This window comes from Pieris napi, chromosome 1 (genome assembly GCF_905475465.1).
Source record: "Pieris napi chromosome 1, ilPieNapi1.2, whole genome shotgun sequence".
NCBI lineage: Eukaryota > Metazoa > Arthropoda > Insecta > Lepidoptera > Pieridae > Pieris > Pieris napi.
Window position 1 is genome coordinate 10,092,813 of NC_062234.1, and position 17,822 is coordinate 10,110,634.

A 17,822-nucleotide genomic window follows, 5' to 3' on the forward strand; every position below is an offset into this window, starting at 1 on the left:
AACTTATATAGATATTTTAATTTGACAATCTCGAAGTTTAAAAATGGAATTCATGCAAAGAAGGAACTAAACTAAATGAATAATATTGTGTAACATTTACGGTGTTGACAGAAAAGCCTTAGTCAGCAAAACAGTATTAAGACCAAGTTTATTCGAGTCGTTGGATCCAACGTGAAACAAGGTTATTTCCGAAATAAGGAGTATTTAGTGTCATTAATTACGCAGTGTCGCTTCTGTTTAAGCAAAGCATTTATTAATCTGCCTGGAGTTTATATTTAGATAGCGTCTTGTTTAAATGAAGGTTAATGATTGGGGTATTGGAATAATCGATGGGTAAAATTATCTTTGGGAGTAATTCTTAAGATCATTTTTAAGAAAACATGTATAAATAGACAATTTAATATAGAATTTCGAAAACATTTATAAAAACTAAAAATGCACGACAGCTGCAATAAATAATAAAAAAATAAACTAAATATATACGAATATAAACAGTAACCTACCCAAATGATAAAAGTTTGGCGTTTCGTCGCTGAATTACAATTAGGTTTTACGCGTCATCTTTGTGGTCTACAATGAACATTGTTTATATTTTATTTAAAAACGTAAATCAATTAAAAAGTATTAAGTAATTTTGTATTGAAACATATTTTAAAACACAGCCGACCAACGGAATTGCACAATAAACAACTTTATATGTGCAAGTGGACACTGTATTCCCGTGTCCTGGCAATGTGACGACTCACCAGATTGTCAAGACGGATCAGACGAACACAACTGTGGTAAGGCTGGGTACAACCTGGCTGGGAATCATCGCATGGTCATCGCATCTCATTTTTCAGGGGCCGTAATTGATGAGTCGAAATTGAAAACGAAATAAAAAAAACAACTTTAGAATTCAGAATTTCGGCCACTCCGGTAGACGAAAAGAACAAATTATTAATTTGAAGGGTTGTAAAATTTAATAGTCACTGAATGAATTTATTTAGTCAGCAAAAAAGTTTCAATGAATTTTTAACTTGAATGGGTTGAATGGGAAAATTCAATTTCCTCTGGTTATTACGATTCTTATGGCCGCTGACAAATGAATTTTGTCGCAGCGTTTGCAGATAAATTCAATTCATTTCAAGATTAGAATTTTGCTCGCACAGCTACTTCAATATAGAATATTTATAAGAATATCGTCAAGACAGTCAATACATTTTGGGTTGACTCGGGGAATGTTGGGCTTATATTAAGGTAGTCATTAAGTATTCATAAATTGATCATTCTTATTCAGCATGTGCATGGTATTGGGTTAACAGAAGTGGAGGTTTGCGGTCCAGAGGAATTCACTTGCAGAGGTACGCAGGGTGAATGTGTGCCTCTTACGTGGATGTGCGACGACAACCTCGATTGCACTGATGGGTCAGACGAGAAAGCATGCAGTAAGGGTTATGTTTTTATATAAGTTTATGTTCGCATTGTTGAGCTGAAAATTTGAAAGAAATTTTTTAGTTTTGTTACATCCTTGAATTTTTCAACGAAGTAGAATAAATGAAGTAGTTATTAAAGTAGTTTAGCCTTGTGGCTTCAGCGTGAGACTCTCATCTCTGAGGTCGTAGGTTTGATCCCCGGCTGTGAACCAAAGGACTTTGTTTATATGTGTGCATTTAACATTCGCTCGAACGGTGAAGGAAAACATCGTGAGGACATATCTTAGACCCAAAAAGTCGACGGCGTGTGTCAGGGACTGGAGGCTGATCACCTACTTGCCTATTAGATTGAAAAATGATTATGCATATTACAACATATTCAGAAATCTGAGGCCCAACTACCTAAAGTGGTTGTAGTGACACTGATTTATTTTATTTTTTACAAGTGTAATACTGTAGTATAAGAGATTTTAATTAATTTAATTTATGAATAGATAGTTACAAAATAGAACTGTCTAAATAGAACTATCTACTTACACAGATGTACATCTACTTAAACTGTGTCAAAGATATGACCTTGTTATCCTTAACAATTTAATATTACAGTTATATTTAAAGCAGTCGACAAATATACTTAAAATTAAGCCCCCAAAAGCTTGTAATTTGTTCTAAAGGTGCTTATTTGTTTGTGTTTATCAACGATTCTATTTTTTACAAACGTGAATAATGTGCATTTATCCGTTTTCCTTATTGCCATTATCGAGCCTAAAGTCAATTTTCCTTGTATTTGTTTAGATCTTTACTGAACTGAGACGTTTTTAGATAAAAACAAACAAGCTCTCTCTTAAGCGCAAAAATATTATGGTCAGTATTCATTTCATCTAAATTTACAGCTCAACGTTCATGAACATTTTAAAACGTTCGCATTGTTACATAATTATTACCCGTTAATTCTAACAATTGGTTCTCATCAATTTCCACTTCACTATACATAATTGGCAATGTTCTGCATGAAACGGACCATAATACGCTTAGAATAAAATTATGTATTACGGCAATTAATTAGTTCAAAGAGCACACTTTGCAATTTAAACAGCTGTTAGAAATTTGGTATTAAATTCATAGGTTAAATATGCTAGACCAGACTGAAATATTTTCCAAAACGTATTTTCAGCTTTCAGATATTAAATTCTACCCGTGTAATCGCTTTCCATTCCCCCGTCCCATGTTTACAACCAATTTAATCAGGATATATTCCCTATATTGTAAAAACAATACACTTTTTCTGTAAAAGTATATTCACTTTTAGGCAAACTGTAATCAATCATTGGGGGCCGGAGCCTCGATATTCTATCGACACTCTATCCGTCTTAGAATACTTATCTTACTGGCACAGCGTCTTGAATTGAACGATGACCGAGCAGAACTTGCTAAGTGAGATTAAAATATTTCATAAACAGGTCACGTAATACATATGTCTGCCAAAAGACAAAGCGCTGTGTATACGAGCTACTTAATTAAGAAAGCCTGCCATCTGTTTGTTACAAAGGAATACGACTGTATTAACAAATCGCATTTAATTGTGATCTAGCCGCGCATTTTGTAAAAGAATTGCAGTAAAGAAGTAAGCTACTCATAAACAGACTTGATAAGTATTCTAGTGAACGAAAGAATTTAATTAAATGAAGGAGAACCCACGTCCGACTAGTGGAAATGATTTTTCTTAGACCATTACGCTCAAGAGATTTGTTAGACTAGGTAGGTAAGTATTAATAACAAACGTGTCTGATAGCGTTCCTCAGCTAGATTGTTTGTGATCATTCTCGCCCGTTTTCTCATTATCCAACCTACGGACTATTCTTATTTTCTCGCCTTCATTACTTGGCCACTTGAAGTGTGCCTGCGGAACGTTTTAACAATGCCTACGCCTCTTTGCCAGCACTTTCTTCAAATTAGTCTTGCTCTTTGAACTAATTAAGGATTATTTAAGTGCTTAAATGTACTCTCTTTTACGACATTAATGTCTGATTATAATTTTTCTCTTAGATGAAACATGTCGTTCTGATGAGTTTACCTGCGGTAACGGAAAGTGTATACAGCAGAGATGGGTTTGTGATGGTGATGATGATTGTGGTGATGGAACTGATGAAGTAAAGTGTCCGGCGCCGACCTGCCAGCCTGTAAGCCACTTCTCCTGTACTGATGGTCACTGTGTCTCTGCGAGGTGGCGTTGTGATGGTGACGTAGACTGCCCAGATGGAAGTGATGAAATGGTGAGTAATTTTAGCTCTATTGTAGATATAAATATTAATTATTTAAAGTTTCTTATACGCTCTCAAGTGTATTTTATGTTTATGTTTTTTATTATATGTTTTTTTATAGGTAAGTACGTCGAAGTATAAAATGTAAATACATAATATATTTATAAATTAATTTATATTATAATATTTGAAAAATTTCATCAAAGATATCTTTTAGATAAATATTGTCGTGTCACGGTATTAAATCTTCATCCGTAATTTGTTTTCCTAGAACAGATTCTTATTACTAACATCATTTTTCAACTTTGCGAAAGGATTCTTTCGACATGATAGATGTGAATAATTATTTAGTTATATAAGGTCTGAACAGAAGAAAATATTGTTATAACGCTCATAATTGTTTTGGGTATAATGAGGGCGTGTTGCGGTACAATACTAGGTTAATATATTTAGATAGCGCTTTTATTACTCCAAAGATACATAATACGTTCGCTGTAAGTGCTTAAGTACATTGCCCGAGAGTTGCACTTAAATGCAACTTAAATGATGCAGAATAATCTATGTAACGACTTAGGAGTTTATTATTTGTATTACTAGACAATTTCTTATAAAGCTTAGCCGATATATGTTATATAGCCGGCCGACTCTTAACAATTCAGGCACTTAATTAATTAAAGAAAATATATATGTTATCCGGTGTCCGTCGTTCCACTGAGCGTTTGTAAGGGTCTGCCAATTGTGTGGAACCATTTTTATATGGTTATTTAATATTAATCGATGTTATTCCTAACCAATTCGACCAATTATCAAAGGTTGGCAACACACTAGCGAGCCTTCGGGTAATGCCAATAATTTCTATAAAAATATATTAAAATTCGTGTTGTGAATCTTCAAAATTGATATAAAAAGTTCCGTCCCTGCTTCTTATTGAGATAAGGATTACACTTGAGACCGCATTCATACTGTAAAAGGTAGATATTAATAATAACAAAATGGACCCCTTGTATACAGGAGCCTTCAATGGAAAGTAATTCTGGTTCATAGTGCTTCACTTTAATAATACTACCTACGTGCGGTGTACAGTTGTAAGTTTCCTTTGAGCCTCTTAGCAGAAAGTGGAAAACGAAAAGCATGTAATACAATGTAACAATTAATTTTTGACGTATTTTCTCTATCGACGTTTCATAATAAGTTCGACTTAGTTCGATTATTTATTAGAGCAGCGTTAGCCTAGTGGTTTAATAGTGGGACTCTCATCAATTAAGTCGTAGGATCGAACCCCGACTTTGCATGTGTGCCACGCTTAGTGTCTTACGGTGAAGAAAAACATCGTGTGGAAATCAACATGCCTTACACCCAAAAAGTCGAGTCGTGTGTCCTGGCTGATCACCTACTTGCCTATTAGAAAAAACAGATGTTTGCTGAACAGTTACATAAATCTGAGGCCTATACCTAAAATTTTGTACCGCCACTGGCCACGCTTCTTTTTTCATAGTTTATTATTAATAATGTACTATTTATTAATCGACTAATTTACGAAAATAGCATTATCGTATTATCTAGGCGATCTAATGGAAATGTTTTGCTATTTATTTATAAACATCCAATAATTCCTCGTATTTTTCGGGTTAACTAAAATTCGTTAATAAAATATTCGTCTTACACCCACATTCAGAGTCCTAATGAGTAATACTTAGATATAAAAAGTACTTTAGGCATTAGAAAAACATTTAAACATAATAATTATTTAACTATTAAGATATAATTTAATGGATGACTCTCAGAGGCATCACAGCTGTTAAACTTTAAACGGTATTACACCTCGTTACTTTAGTAACCTATGCAATGAGTAGGTACTTTTCATACAGACAATTTTTACTTCCAATACCCGTTTAAAAATTCGTCGTAAAATCTTGTAAAACGTTCATTTGTAACGTCTGCACTGACAATCAATGTTTTACATGTCGATATTACGCAATCTGGGTATTGGCAATATCTGCAATATAGACTGTAATTGCTAGCAAATTACGGTTACCAGTCAGGTATGATATAACTCTTAGGCGATATTAAATACTAGATTAGAAGGATGTTTTGCAAGTAGGGACGACACAATCGACGCATTTCAACAACAAAATAATTGTTACTAATATTCCATGGCTAACTTATATTAACGCATATGGCATATAACACAAAAGACTGATCTTAAGCTATTTCTTATTTCATATTGAGTGGTTAAGAGTCTCCAAACAGCTATACTTGTTGTAAAGCTATAAAGATATATTAAAGTGAAAGGTATCTTCTTGATTGTTAATAGAACTTCTTGGTACTTTAAAGAATTACAATTCATTTAACATTGGTTCGTGGTTTTTTACGATACTTCACGAGAAAGTATATTAAATTCTTCCCATTACTACTTAACGTTGGATATACTGTCCTAATATATAATATTACGATATTCCGATATTAGATATCAAATGACCAGTATTATTCATCGTTGATCTAGTTTATAGCGACAGGTATATAAGTGGATAGTAGCAAACGTATAATTTAATATATAATGAAACAACTAGTTTAATTGCTCTAAACTGCATAAGCACATTTAAGCTAATTCAACCTCAAATAACACAGAATAATAGTAAAGTTCTCTGTGCAATTTTCCAGGGTTGCGCATCGACACCCAGAGTGACATCGCCCTGCATAGCCACAGAGTTTGAGTGCCGCGACCGCATGACCTGTGTCCACAAGGCTTGGGTGTGCGACGGTGACCGCGACTGTCCAGATGGAGGCGACGAGGACCCTTCAATCTGTAGAGGAAACTACACGTGCCGGCTCGACCAATTCCAATGCAAAGATCACAGCTGTATTCCCGGATCGTTGTATTGTAATGGCGATAAGGATTGCCCTGATGGAAGCGATGAAATTAATTGCAGTAAGTATTAATATGTATTGCTTAGTAATTAATTTCCAACAAAGTTGTCTAGTAGGACCTGATATTATAAGTTGTAGTGGCGCAATTGATACATGTAGTAACAGATAATGAAAACATATTCAAGTTTAATAGACCTAAAAATCAACGAAGTGTGTTAAACACCGTAAAGACACCGTAATCAATGTGTTTAACAAAACGTAGTGAGGTAATTTGGAACCCATAAGTAATTATTTATGAAGCTTGCTTATTAAGAAAATATCCAATGAAATAGGTGCAAACTTCTAAGTCCAATAATAATGCTTTTGAGGTATAGATTAATGAAGATAAAAGGCATACAATTCTACTTTTATTTATCTATAGCTGTGTCTAGCATAAATACCTCGGCGCGGTGATTTCGACGATAGGAAAAGGAGTCTTAGTACCATAAAATGAGACAGAAAGGCTTTATACGGTGTTTATGAACACGTGCGTTTACGTTACGTTATATATACTTTTTCAATCTGTATATTTATAACAATACATCGCCTTATATTAGATTTATAACGGCTAGGTCCGTAGAAAAAATGACCACCTTAAATTATTAAATTAAAGCAGTCCTGCCATGAATTCACTTTTACCCCTTTTTAGAAAAAGGTAGTTCATTACTGTCATAGAAATGAGTTTAAATTAAATTTCGCTACGCCGTTGGGCGGGCGGCGAAGTTCCAAGAAAGTATAACAATATACTTTATTTTTTGTTTATTTTGTTTAAACGGTTTAGTATTTTTTTTACCGCTGTTGCTTCTAATTATCTAAGAATTTAAATACTGAAACTCGTTTATTTACATACAATTTGTATTGTATGTCTATTCATCAGTGTGTTTAACAATACGTAGCGAGGTAACAATTTCGAATCCATAAGTAATTATTTATAAAGCTTTATATAGTTTGTTTATATAGACCCCTCTAGGGGTTACTTATTTAATGATATTGATACGATACCCTAACGAAATGGATGAGGAAGATGGAATTGTCATGACTTTTGATAAATAATGAATTGTCACTTAGATTATAGCGACAATATCAACGAAAAAAACAACCAATACTCTTTTTGAGTAAGTAATTTCAAAAATTTATTACATAAAATGCGTAATATACTACGACAAACGCGTCCGGACTGCACTAGTACTAGTTGTCAATTCCTTTATTTCAAGTAAAGAAATAAAGTTATCGTTTAGCCATTCTGCCGTGATTAAACATACTACGAATATTTAACAACATCGCCCATAGAATATTTGTGAGATAATCCTGCGAAATAGCGCTGTGCTCCATATTTTCTCCGGCCTCGGGGGTGTGTAAAGATTGTGATAATGGGTCCCCATTCTCCCTGACCGGAAATATTTCCAAAAAGATGCTATTTTCTTCCAACTCCCACGTTTGATATTATTTTTCGTTTCGTAATTGCGTTGGATAATTATGAATAGGATCAAATAATAGGAGAGCGAATATAATCTGTGTCAAATATTTAATAGATAATATGTGCTTAATGAAACTGTGTATAATACGGTGCACATGAATGTCATAATTTTACAATTATTATTGTTATAAATTAAAAAAAATATATATTGTTCTAATCTCTTTACAGCAAGCATGGCCACGTTTTATCTGTAGTAAACGGATCAATAAAAAAATGTAAAAGTGTCCAATAATTGTTTCTTTTGAATGTGTGATAATCGCGTAGATAATACATAAACTGAAGTATTATTCATCAATCATCATTCTAAATTAATTACTTTTTGCAATCAGTGAATCGTTAATTAATTTTTGACATTTGGTGTGATTGATAGCTAAAGCAAAATAATTTAATTATTACAATATTATCTATTATATAATCTCTTATGGTTTATTTATTATGAGAAATACTAGCCGAGTCTTAGGCACATCTATATTCAAATTCATTTAATTACTAGCATACAAAAAAATCCTTTTTTTTTTACAGCAAAACCGAAGCCGATATGCGACAAAAAGACCGAGTTTGATTGCGGTGACGGCATGTGTATTCCAATGTCGAAGCTCTGCGACGGCAAACCAGATTGTCCCAACTTCGAAGACGAGCCACGTGACAGGTGCGGCGAGGACGAGTGTGCGAAGAACAATGGCGGATGTCTACAGAAATGCGTGAACACACCCGTCGGTTACTACTGCGATTGTGACAAGGGTTACAAGCTAGTCGATAATAGGACTTGTGAGGGTGAGTTTCTTATGTTAATAAGTACTGTATGTATATAAAGAATTTAAATTAGCTGATTTGAAAATCGTATGCGTGTAATGTTTTATCAGTAAAAACGAACATAACCAACGAGATTTCAACTGCCTATTAATTGTTGTGTATTTTATGTAACTTGACGTTTTGATGGCTCAAGTCGTGGTTTACGCTGTTTGAGTAATAATAATTTCACGTTTATGCATGTTAAGGTTCATTTAAATATGTAGTACTTGAGTTTACTGAATAATTTCTGTAATGGTCATGAATTCGTTATGCGAGATTTAAAATCAATAAATGTTTTAATTATTTGCGATACTAATTGTTAAATTATTGCCAAAATAACTATATATTCTTAATATTATACGTTAATAATTTTACGTTTATTTAGCTAAGCGAAACAGTATGAAAATAAAATTAGTTCGAGAAATAGAATAAGGCAATGTATAAGCCTTACAAACTTCAAAGCTCGGAAAAGCGTATTTTCGTTTTCCATTTGGCTAAGGTTAGAAAAACAGTCCGCGTATGACAGAGGGTAATTGGTATTAGGGGCTATGTAAATATTGAACGAAAAAACAGGTGAATTTACTAACGAGTGACATTGTTCAACGTTAGCTTAACTAATAAATTAAATAAAGGGATTTTTGGGTTATTATTCAAGTCAGCTTCTGTTAAAAAAATATTATTAAAATTATCGCTTTTCGTAAAACAACATATTTAAGAGATTCGGACTTAATGTTAGCTTTAGGGAATAGCTACAGTCAAAATTTAAAAAAATCACTTTGATGGCTTTGAAGTCTTCCACGGTCCGCGTCACAAGAACTAGCGAATTGTGGAATCGATTCCAGGACTTCGCAGGTAGATACGACCTCCAACTGCTTAAAAAAAGAGCACACTCCTCTCTCAAAGGCCGAAAAAGCACCAACTAAAATGGGTGTCCATAATGGCTTTCAAGTCTTCCACGGTCCGCTTCACAAGAACTAGTGAACTGTGGAATCGATTCCTGAACTTCGCAGGGAGATACAACCTCCAACTGTTTAAAAAAAGATTACACTCCTCTCTCAAAGGCCGAAAACGCACCAACTAAAATAGGTGTCCTCGATGGCTTTCAAGTCTTCCACGGTCCGCTTCACAAGAACTAGCGAACTGTGGAATCGATTCCTGGACTTCGCAGGGAGAAACGACCTCCAACTGTTTAAAAAAGAGCACACTCCTCTCTCAAAGGCCGACAACGCACTAACTAAAATAGGTGTCCATGGGCGACGACGTTTTTGGGCGACCCGTAGGCTCGTTTGACAGTGCCTAAAAGATTTAGAAAAAATTGTTTATGGATTTCTTTCTTTCAATCTTCGTCATCCGGTCCATTTCGTAAGGTATTACGTATTAACATCATTCAATTTAGTAACCTCTAGAGTTTGGTTTGGTTTGGTGATATTTAACGTAAAACAAAGTATATAAAACTTGAAAAATGTTTAGTATCTAAGGACGTCGGATTCATAAAAAACGTAAACAGTGAGACTCGTAACTACGTTGAATAACTATTCAAGCCACAAAAGAAGTCTAGATAATTATGGTTCACAATTCTTAAACTAAAAGTAGATTTATTTCGATAATAGCGTTTGATCCAAAATGGAAGCAACACAAGTAACGTGATTGAATATCTACGTGAACCGCAGACGAGGACAAATAAATTAAATCACTAAGTGTAAATTTCGAATTTATTGTAGATTCACGTTTTATTAAATTCCAGTCCGTTTATATAGCAGGAGAACTGTGTTTTATTAAATAATTTGTCTTATAATGATTTAATGACAAATATAAGACAATTATTTCGGTAATTTTACTATGGGACTAAATTTCTACGTCTGTTATATTGTACTAAACGTTTTGCCATATAAATTATTCATAGTTATCCACCTCAGCTGTGAAATAGTGGTTAATTATTTTTACATTAATAAAAAAATAAAAATGTTGTCCAAAAAGTTTTGAAAAAATTGGAAAAGGGTAACCCTTATCACTAGTGGTAAAAACACTGAACATACACAAGAAATTTCACAAAATCGGACAAGGCGTTTCGAGTTTGGTTACGAACACTGTGACCCGAGAATTTGAATAAGAAAAGCGAAGAAGCCAAGTAATATTTATGAACTTAATAATTATTTTTTATTATATTTTTGTATTACAGATGTTGACGAATGCATGGACCCCGGCGCTTGTTCTCAAATGTGCATAAACGAGAAGGGTACATTCAAGTGCGAGTGCCACGCGGGCTACGCAAGGGATCCCAGAGACAGGACCAGATGCAAGGCTACTGAGGGACACCCATCGCTGCTCTTCGCTCGGCGTTTTGACATCAGGAAAATCAGTTTGGATCACCATGAGATGGTCGCGATTGTGAATGACACCAAGTCGGCAACAGCCCTCGATTACGTGTTCAGAACTGGAATGATATTTTGGAGCGATGTCACGGATGAGAAGATTTATAAGTAAGTTTTTAAGACATGGGTACAGTTCCTGGGTCAGGTTTAAGTCTGTATTAATTCACGTACCACAGATTATCACAACTTTATATTTGGGTTTACTCAAATACGCGACTATTAAGTCGCGTTTATAAAACTAAGAAAATATAAATTAGTATAAAGCCTTGGCTTGTACAGTAATCATGTGTGCAAAATAATCAGTATTATAAATGCCATATTAACAAAAATGATATGTATACTTTCTTATTATTATCATATTTTAGTATGTGAAGCCCAAAAAGTACATAGATATGATACAATATTTTAGTTTTTTAATACGCATATAGTTTTTGAAACAATTAAAAAGAAAGGTTGCCTAGTATAAAACTTAAAAAAAAAACTAAGAAAAATGTTTGTTTGGGTTAACCTTGAACGTTATCTTAAAACTAAACTAATGCTGTATAAAATAATATTTTGTACTGAATCAGTTTAAAAGTACAGGTAACGCCATCTAGTTGCCGTATTTGTAAACGAAAAGACAAGAAATTTTCTGTGTCGTCACATTCTATATCGATTATCGAATTCATTTTCACTTCACTCAGTGAACCATTTGGTAAATTAGTTGTCTTTCGTTTAGAGGAGTGACCTCGATTCGTAATGCGTTTGACTTCACAAAATGTCTTTAGTCAAATAAGAAAGTGTTTACTTTATCTATAAATTGAATGTTTAATTGAAATATAATATGTATATTACAGAGCGCCAATCGACGAAGGCAGCCAACGCACAGTTGTGATTGGGGACCAGCTGATAACGTCAGATGGTCTAGCCGTTGACTGGATATACAATCATTTGTATTGGACTGACACCGGGAAGAATCACATTGAGCTATCGGACTTGCAGGGTAACATGAGGAAGATACTGATCAGGGACAGTCTGGAGGAACCCAGGGCAATTGCTCTTAATCCGCTTGATGGGTAATTTTTTCACTGCTTTTTTTAGAAAATCTTAAGTTTCTTAAGTGAAATGTATGGAAATACGAAATAATTGAACGTGATGCTTGACTGTGGTCTTTACCAATTACATTCAAAAATAACGCAGCTGTTTTAATTTAACGTTTTCCATTTTCAAACTTATATTAAGGTCTATGCAATTTTGGTATCAGGCTTTAAAAAGCAGCCGTGAAAATATAAGGCCTCTTAATAAAAAGTTACTTCACTATGTAAGGCACAAAGCGTAAAATAGAAATACTATATAACATTAGTATGGAGTTACAAGGTTTCACTTTTAATTACTATATAAATTACATGAGTAATTTTGCCAGCTAAACTAAGACTTTGGGATCAACCAGATTTGAAGATTTGCGCGGTCTAGCACCCTGAGCATGCAGCAAAATTTATATTTTACCAATAAATTTAAATCGAAAGGTTTACGTAAGTTAAGACATTTTGTACAGAAGAGCTGTGTTCTATAGAAATGATTGCACGTGGTGTATTTATTGCCATGAATTATATTACTATCTAGTAATAGCTCTAAAAGATATTGTCGACTCATAACATTTCAGCGTAATACGGTTAATATCATTTGACATGATTTTGATTTATTTTTAATGTTAAACTTCTAAAACAAGCCAGTAGTTATCATAATGAAAACTTCTGTCATCAAGTGCCCAAACATTTTAATACAAAAGGCATTGAACTAATAAACCGTTTAAAAAAGCAATTTACAATACTCAGCTACTTTGATTCAATGTTAGCCACGAGTCGTATTTAATTACAATTCGAATAATATTTTACTTCGTGTCTTAGGTATATAAAAATAAATCTAAATTTTAAAATTTTCTTGATTTTTTCAAGAGTACGAATGTATATAACATGTGGTGAATTTATACATATTACGGAAATTTACTCGCACAGATTAAATTAAATTAATTAATTAAAATTGTCTTAAAACTAAATAGAAAAATCTTGAAAGAAATTTAAAGCCTTTCTGCCGTATCCAATACATAACTACAAGAAATAACTCAGTAACAAATAAGGATATAATATAGTAGTACATTTTAAAATCATTCATTTAATTACAATCAATATTATAATAATTTATTTCATTTCGTACCATAGAACTAGTCAAAACAAATATATTACAACATTTTAAAGCTTTTTCGTGCGATTTTCATCCATGAGGCTATAGGTTGGATCTTCACCAATAGACTTTCTGTCATTGTGGGCATGTAACACTCGCTCATACGTTGAAGGCAGACATTGACAACCGGCATGTCTCAAATCCAAAAATCTACTCGTGTCAGGCAAAAGTGGATACCCCTACTTGTATAAAAAAATAAAATTATTGAAGGAACGGATGCAATCTGAGGCCACAATCCTTATATATTATATAATATTATATAGGGTTGTAGCGCCACTAGATTATTTTAATTAATTATGATTATTTTCACAATCTATATACATAGTTATAATAATAACAATATATATTATAAAATAACTATTAAAAATCGAAATTATTTATCCTTCAAAATAACATTATAACTCTTATATGCTTATTATTTAAATTAATGGTGACGTTATCTTGATAATTAAAAGATAACTGTTATCTCAATTGTAATTAAAACTCACTGACAAAAACTAGGGCACTGACGTCAGATACAGACGTCAAGCTGGAAATTATCACAATTAATGGCTTTATACGCTGCAATTCAATTTAATATTATTAAAAAGTTTTGTTGATTAAATTATGAGAGATGTTAAATGTATAGTGTCCTAATACTTAGTGACCCAAATTGAAAAAGATGGCGGCAGCTACCGCATGTACCATTGAGTAAGAAGGGACGCATCCCTGCAAGCATTTTACCCGACCTCCCCCAGCTTGAAGTCGTGTATAGTGTTAGTTATTTCGACTATCTATTTGCGTGTTGTTCCCACGTGAATATAAGTGCGTGCTCCTATTTCACCATGCCTCCTGCTGATATATCACAAATCTTTGTTTTTAATTTATTTTATTATTATCTATTACTTAAGATGTCATGTGGCACATGGTGTAATGGTTGCAGCTCCTTAGAAACATTGTGTAAAACAAAATCAAAATCTTCTCTTCCGTTCTACGCCCATGATTTGAAAACTGGCCGTAAATGTAAAATTAGAAGCATTTCATATACATATAGTATTTCTTTTTTGACGTTCATAAGTCTTTGTCATTGTGTTACCTATACTATATGAATAAACGATTTTTGACTTTGACTTTGCTTTATAAAACACGGTGAATTGGTTGCTGTGCCTCCACATCATTCGTGGCCTTAGAGGACCGTGATTTCAACGTCTGATCGCGTGGCAGGATGCGGACAAGGCTTACCGTCTCCTGCCTCGGGCGATAGCTGGTGGCGCCGTAGGGTTTTAGTGGGTATGCACAGCAGCGAGTCCCACATAACCCTCCACTATGAGGCGACCGTGCCGCGGGAGGGTATGCGTAACGCATTTACGCACGAAAAAAATGTACTATAGAGTGTTTAGAGTTGTTCGGATTTTGCGTTATCGGATGTCAAATAATTCGATGGAGCCGGCTGCACGCACGAAAAAACATGACGCATGCGGCGTTACCTTGCTCTGAGGCGTTCCATTTAAGACTTGAAGTGCAAGCGAGAGCGCGCAACGAGCGACAAAGAGGCACAATCGGCCTCCGTGTTCGGCAGCGTTCGTTCGTTTTTTATCTTTTGAAAAATGCAACCATTCCATCAGTATTTTCTTATGACGTTGTCACGTTCAACTATCGTCAGTAAACCGACTTTACAGACAAACGATTTTTTTAGTTAAAGCCACAATTATAGCCGGAGCCTTGAATAATCGCTAATATTTTATGCAAGTTAAATCATGACAATGAACTATAAAGGAATTAACGTAGCAAAGGTCGAAACCACCAAATGAGAACCATTATTCTAAATTGCTACTATTATGATAATCATGTTTTTGTACGATAAGGGATTTGAGTGATTGCGATCATAAATAAAATGATAATATGCAATAAATTGCGCAAATACCTGTATAAAAGATATTGATAATTATCACCTGTTTAAATAAAATAACTAGAACTTTGTCGTTTGAATAAAAATACTTTAAAATAATTGTTATTTTTTTATTTACATCGGTGCGAAGTCAACCATTAAGATTGAAATAATTTTACCATAAATCCAAAAACGTATGCTTTAAGGTGCATTTTGTAATTTGTATATAAAGTCACAATTTTGTCTTGAGCCATATTTTGTATGAAAAAATTGGTTTGACAGCTCTTGAAACGAACTAAAACAAAAATAAGTTTTTTTAACTAACTTATCTAGCATTAAATTTCCACTACAGTAAGATATTTAGACAATTAGCGACAATTTAATATACGACTCTGAGTACAACTTCATACAGACATTTCGATGATTTTTTTTTACTAAAACTTAACTAGCATATTAAGCATACTACGACCGAAATAACAATGATGGTACACAGGTTCTAGCTATTTATGAATATGACGCTAAACGTTTATTACTATTGTCGATTTAAGTCATTCTAATGGCTACGCACTAAATATCATTTATTACAGATGGATGTACTGGACCGACTGGGGCCAAACACCAAAAATCGAGCGAGCTGGTATGGATGGATCTCATAGGCAGACAATTGTGTCATATGACGTGAAATGGCCGAATGGATTGACACTCGACTTGGTTCGCAAACGTGTTTATTGGGTAAGTCAAATTTCGTGCGTACTCTTTCCATCACAGCGTACAAACAATTTGACAGAAAGAGAGACTGTAATTAAAACAGCTCAAACAAATAGTTCCATAAAGGTTTTCACGAGTACTACACATTAACTTAATGATATTTATGTATTTGCAAGAATATAGTGTTGATGTATATAGATTTTCCTCGCGTCTACCAGTCATAATGGCGTGCAAATTTGTCTTACATTTGGTAGTTTTAACTTTGCTTTATTGACGACATAACTACTAAATTATAAAAATAAGTGTTTGCCTCGAAGAGATCGCTCGAAAGCGATAAAGCCGCCAGTTGCTCTCCTTTTCATTTAATTATGTCAATTTTAATATGTTATTGCAACGAAGTATTAATAAATAAATAAATAATAAATTTAGAAATGGTTCTACATATTATAGTACTGTAGTGTATGAGGGTAATATTCAGATTCAGAAATCACTCTTACTAACTTTCTGCTCACCTGTCCGAAGTTTTAATCACGCATTGACGTCATTATTTTTAAACAAAATATTTAATATCATTATTATCTAGAAAGAAAAACTACCATTAATAAAGTTATCAATTTTAATTACTTCCTGTTTACGGTTAATTATAATTGTATGTGCTACACATTAGAATAATATAGGGTTCTTATCTGAAAAAGTTTTGATAATTATAATCCAATGCAAATCAAATAATAAACACTGTTAGATAGAAGTTTCAGGAGTTTTTTTTTTGAGTTTACTGTGATGAAGATTGTAAAAACATATTTTTTAGGTTGACGCAAAACTGAATACAATATCATCATGCAACTACGACGGCTCTGCCCGTAGAGTTATCTTATACTCGACCGATGTTCTGCGTCACCCGTTCTCCATCACAACCTTCGAGGACTGGGTTTATTGGACCGACTGGGACAAGACAGCAGTCTACCGGGCGAACAAGTTCAATGGAAAGGATATTGAAGCCGTTACATCGACCCACACGGTGGGTATTTATTAAATATTCTATGATAAGATGCGGGTAGGTGTTGTTTATTGTTTAAAATAAATACACGTATTAAGCTTAATTAAAAATAAATAAGCGCCTATGTGTCATAAAGATTATTTTGAAATCTTACAAGATAAAAATGTCATTTTTATAGTTAAACGAATTCAAAAATATTAGATTCAAATAATATAATATTAATAATATCTTCCTACTTGAATCGGTATGTAAGTATGTTGTTATAAAATATTCTCGTATTACGTATTAAAACTATGAGGTAGCTTCTAGCATTTATATTTTAACTATCTGCCCCCGCGTACTTCGTTTCGCCTTAGTATGATACTACATAGCTACATACCAACATATGGAACATGTTTCATAGAGAATGTTCGCTTTGCTTTTACGGAATAAAAACCTAACTACTAAAATTTTAAATTTTTTTATATCTTCCAATTTTCCTCTCCTCAAAACTTCAGAGTTCAGGGAATAAATAAAAATTACTCAAATTGGTCCAGCCGCGTTCAAGGCAAGCTTAGCAACATATTGCGATTCAATTTTATTTATATAGATGGGTAATAAAACTTGTACGCAAAATAATTTACACGTGTAAAAGATTTAAATTTATAATAGAATATTATTTGCAATAATATTTCAAATAACAATCATTTTAATTTCGTTTTCAACTGAGCACAAATTACAAGGTAAATTTGCCATGGCCGTTAATTTTTATGTTTATTTAAATATGAAATTCATTGGTTAGTTATTATTATTATTTAAATAAGTAG

General features: G+C 33.4%; 1 protein-coding gene across 10 annotated transcripts in view; it reads left to right on the forward strand.

Moving 5' to 3' along the window:
* Window positions 1–17,822, forward strand: part of LOC125051582 (very low-density lipoprotein receptor-like) — a 158,694-nt gene that overhangs the window by 129,097 nt on the left and 11,775 nt on the right. For 6 of the 10 annotated variants that reach the window (XR_007117307.1, XM_047652013.1, XM_047652004.1 and 3 more), the window contains exons 4-12: window positions 663–782; window positions 1,305–1,427; window positions 3,462–3,688; window positions 6,338–6,605; window positions 8,583–8,834; window positions 11,032–11,332; window positions 12,061–12,279; window positions 15,899–16,043; window positions 16,828–17,037. Coding sequence is in view for 9 of the 10 variants with exons in the window: in XM_047652013.1 (XP_047507969.1) it covers window positions 663–782; window positions 1,305–1,427; window positions 3,462–3,688; window positions 6,338–6,605; window positions 8,583–8,834; window positions 11,032–11,332; window positions 12,061–12,279; window positions 15,899–16,043; window positions 16,828–17,037 (1,865 nt within the window). In the remaining variant the exon portion in view is untranslated. The remainder of the gene's footprint in view (window positions 1–662; window positions 783–1,304; window positions 1,428–3,461; window positions 3,689–6,337; window positions 6,606–8,582; window positions 8,835–11,031; window positions 11,333–12,060; window positions 12,280–15,898; window positions 16,044–16,827; window positions 17,038–17,822) is intronic. The other 4 variants (XM_047652043.1, XM_047652060.1, XM_047652035.1 and 1 more) reach the window with 2 other exon arrangements.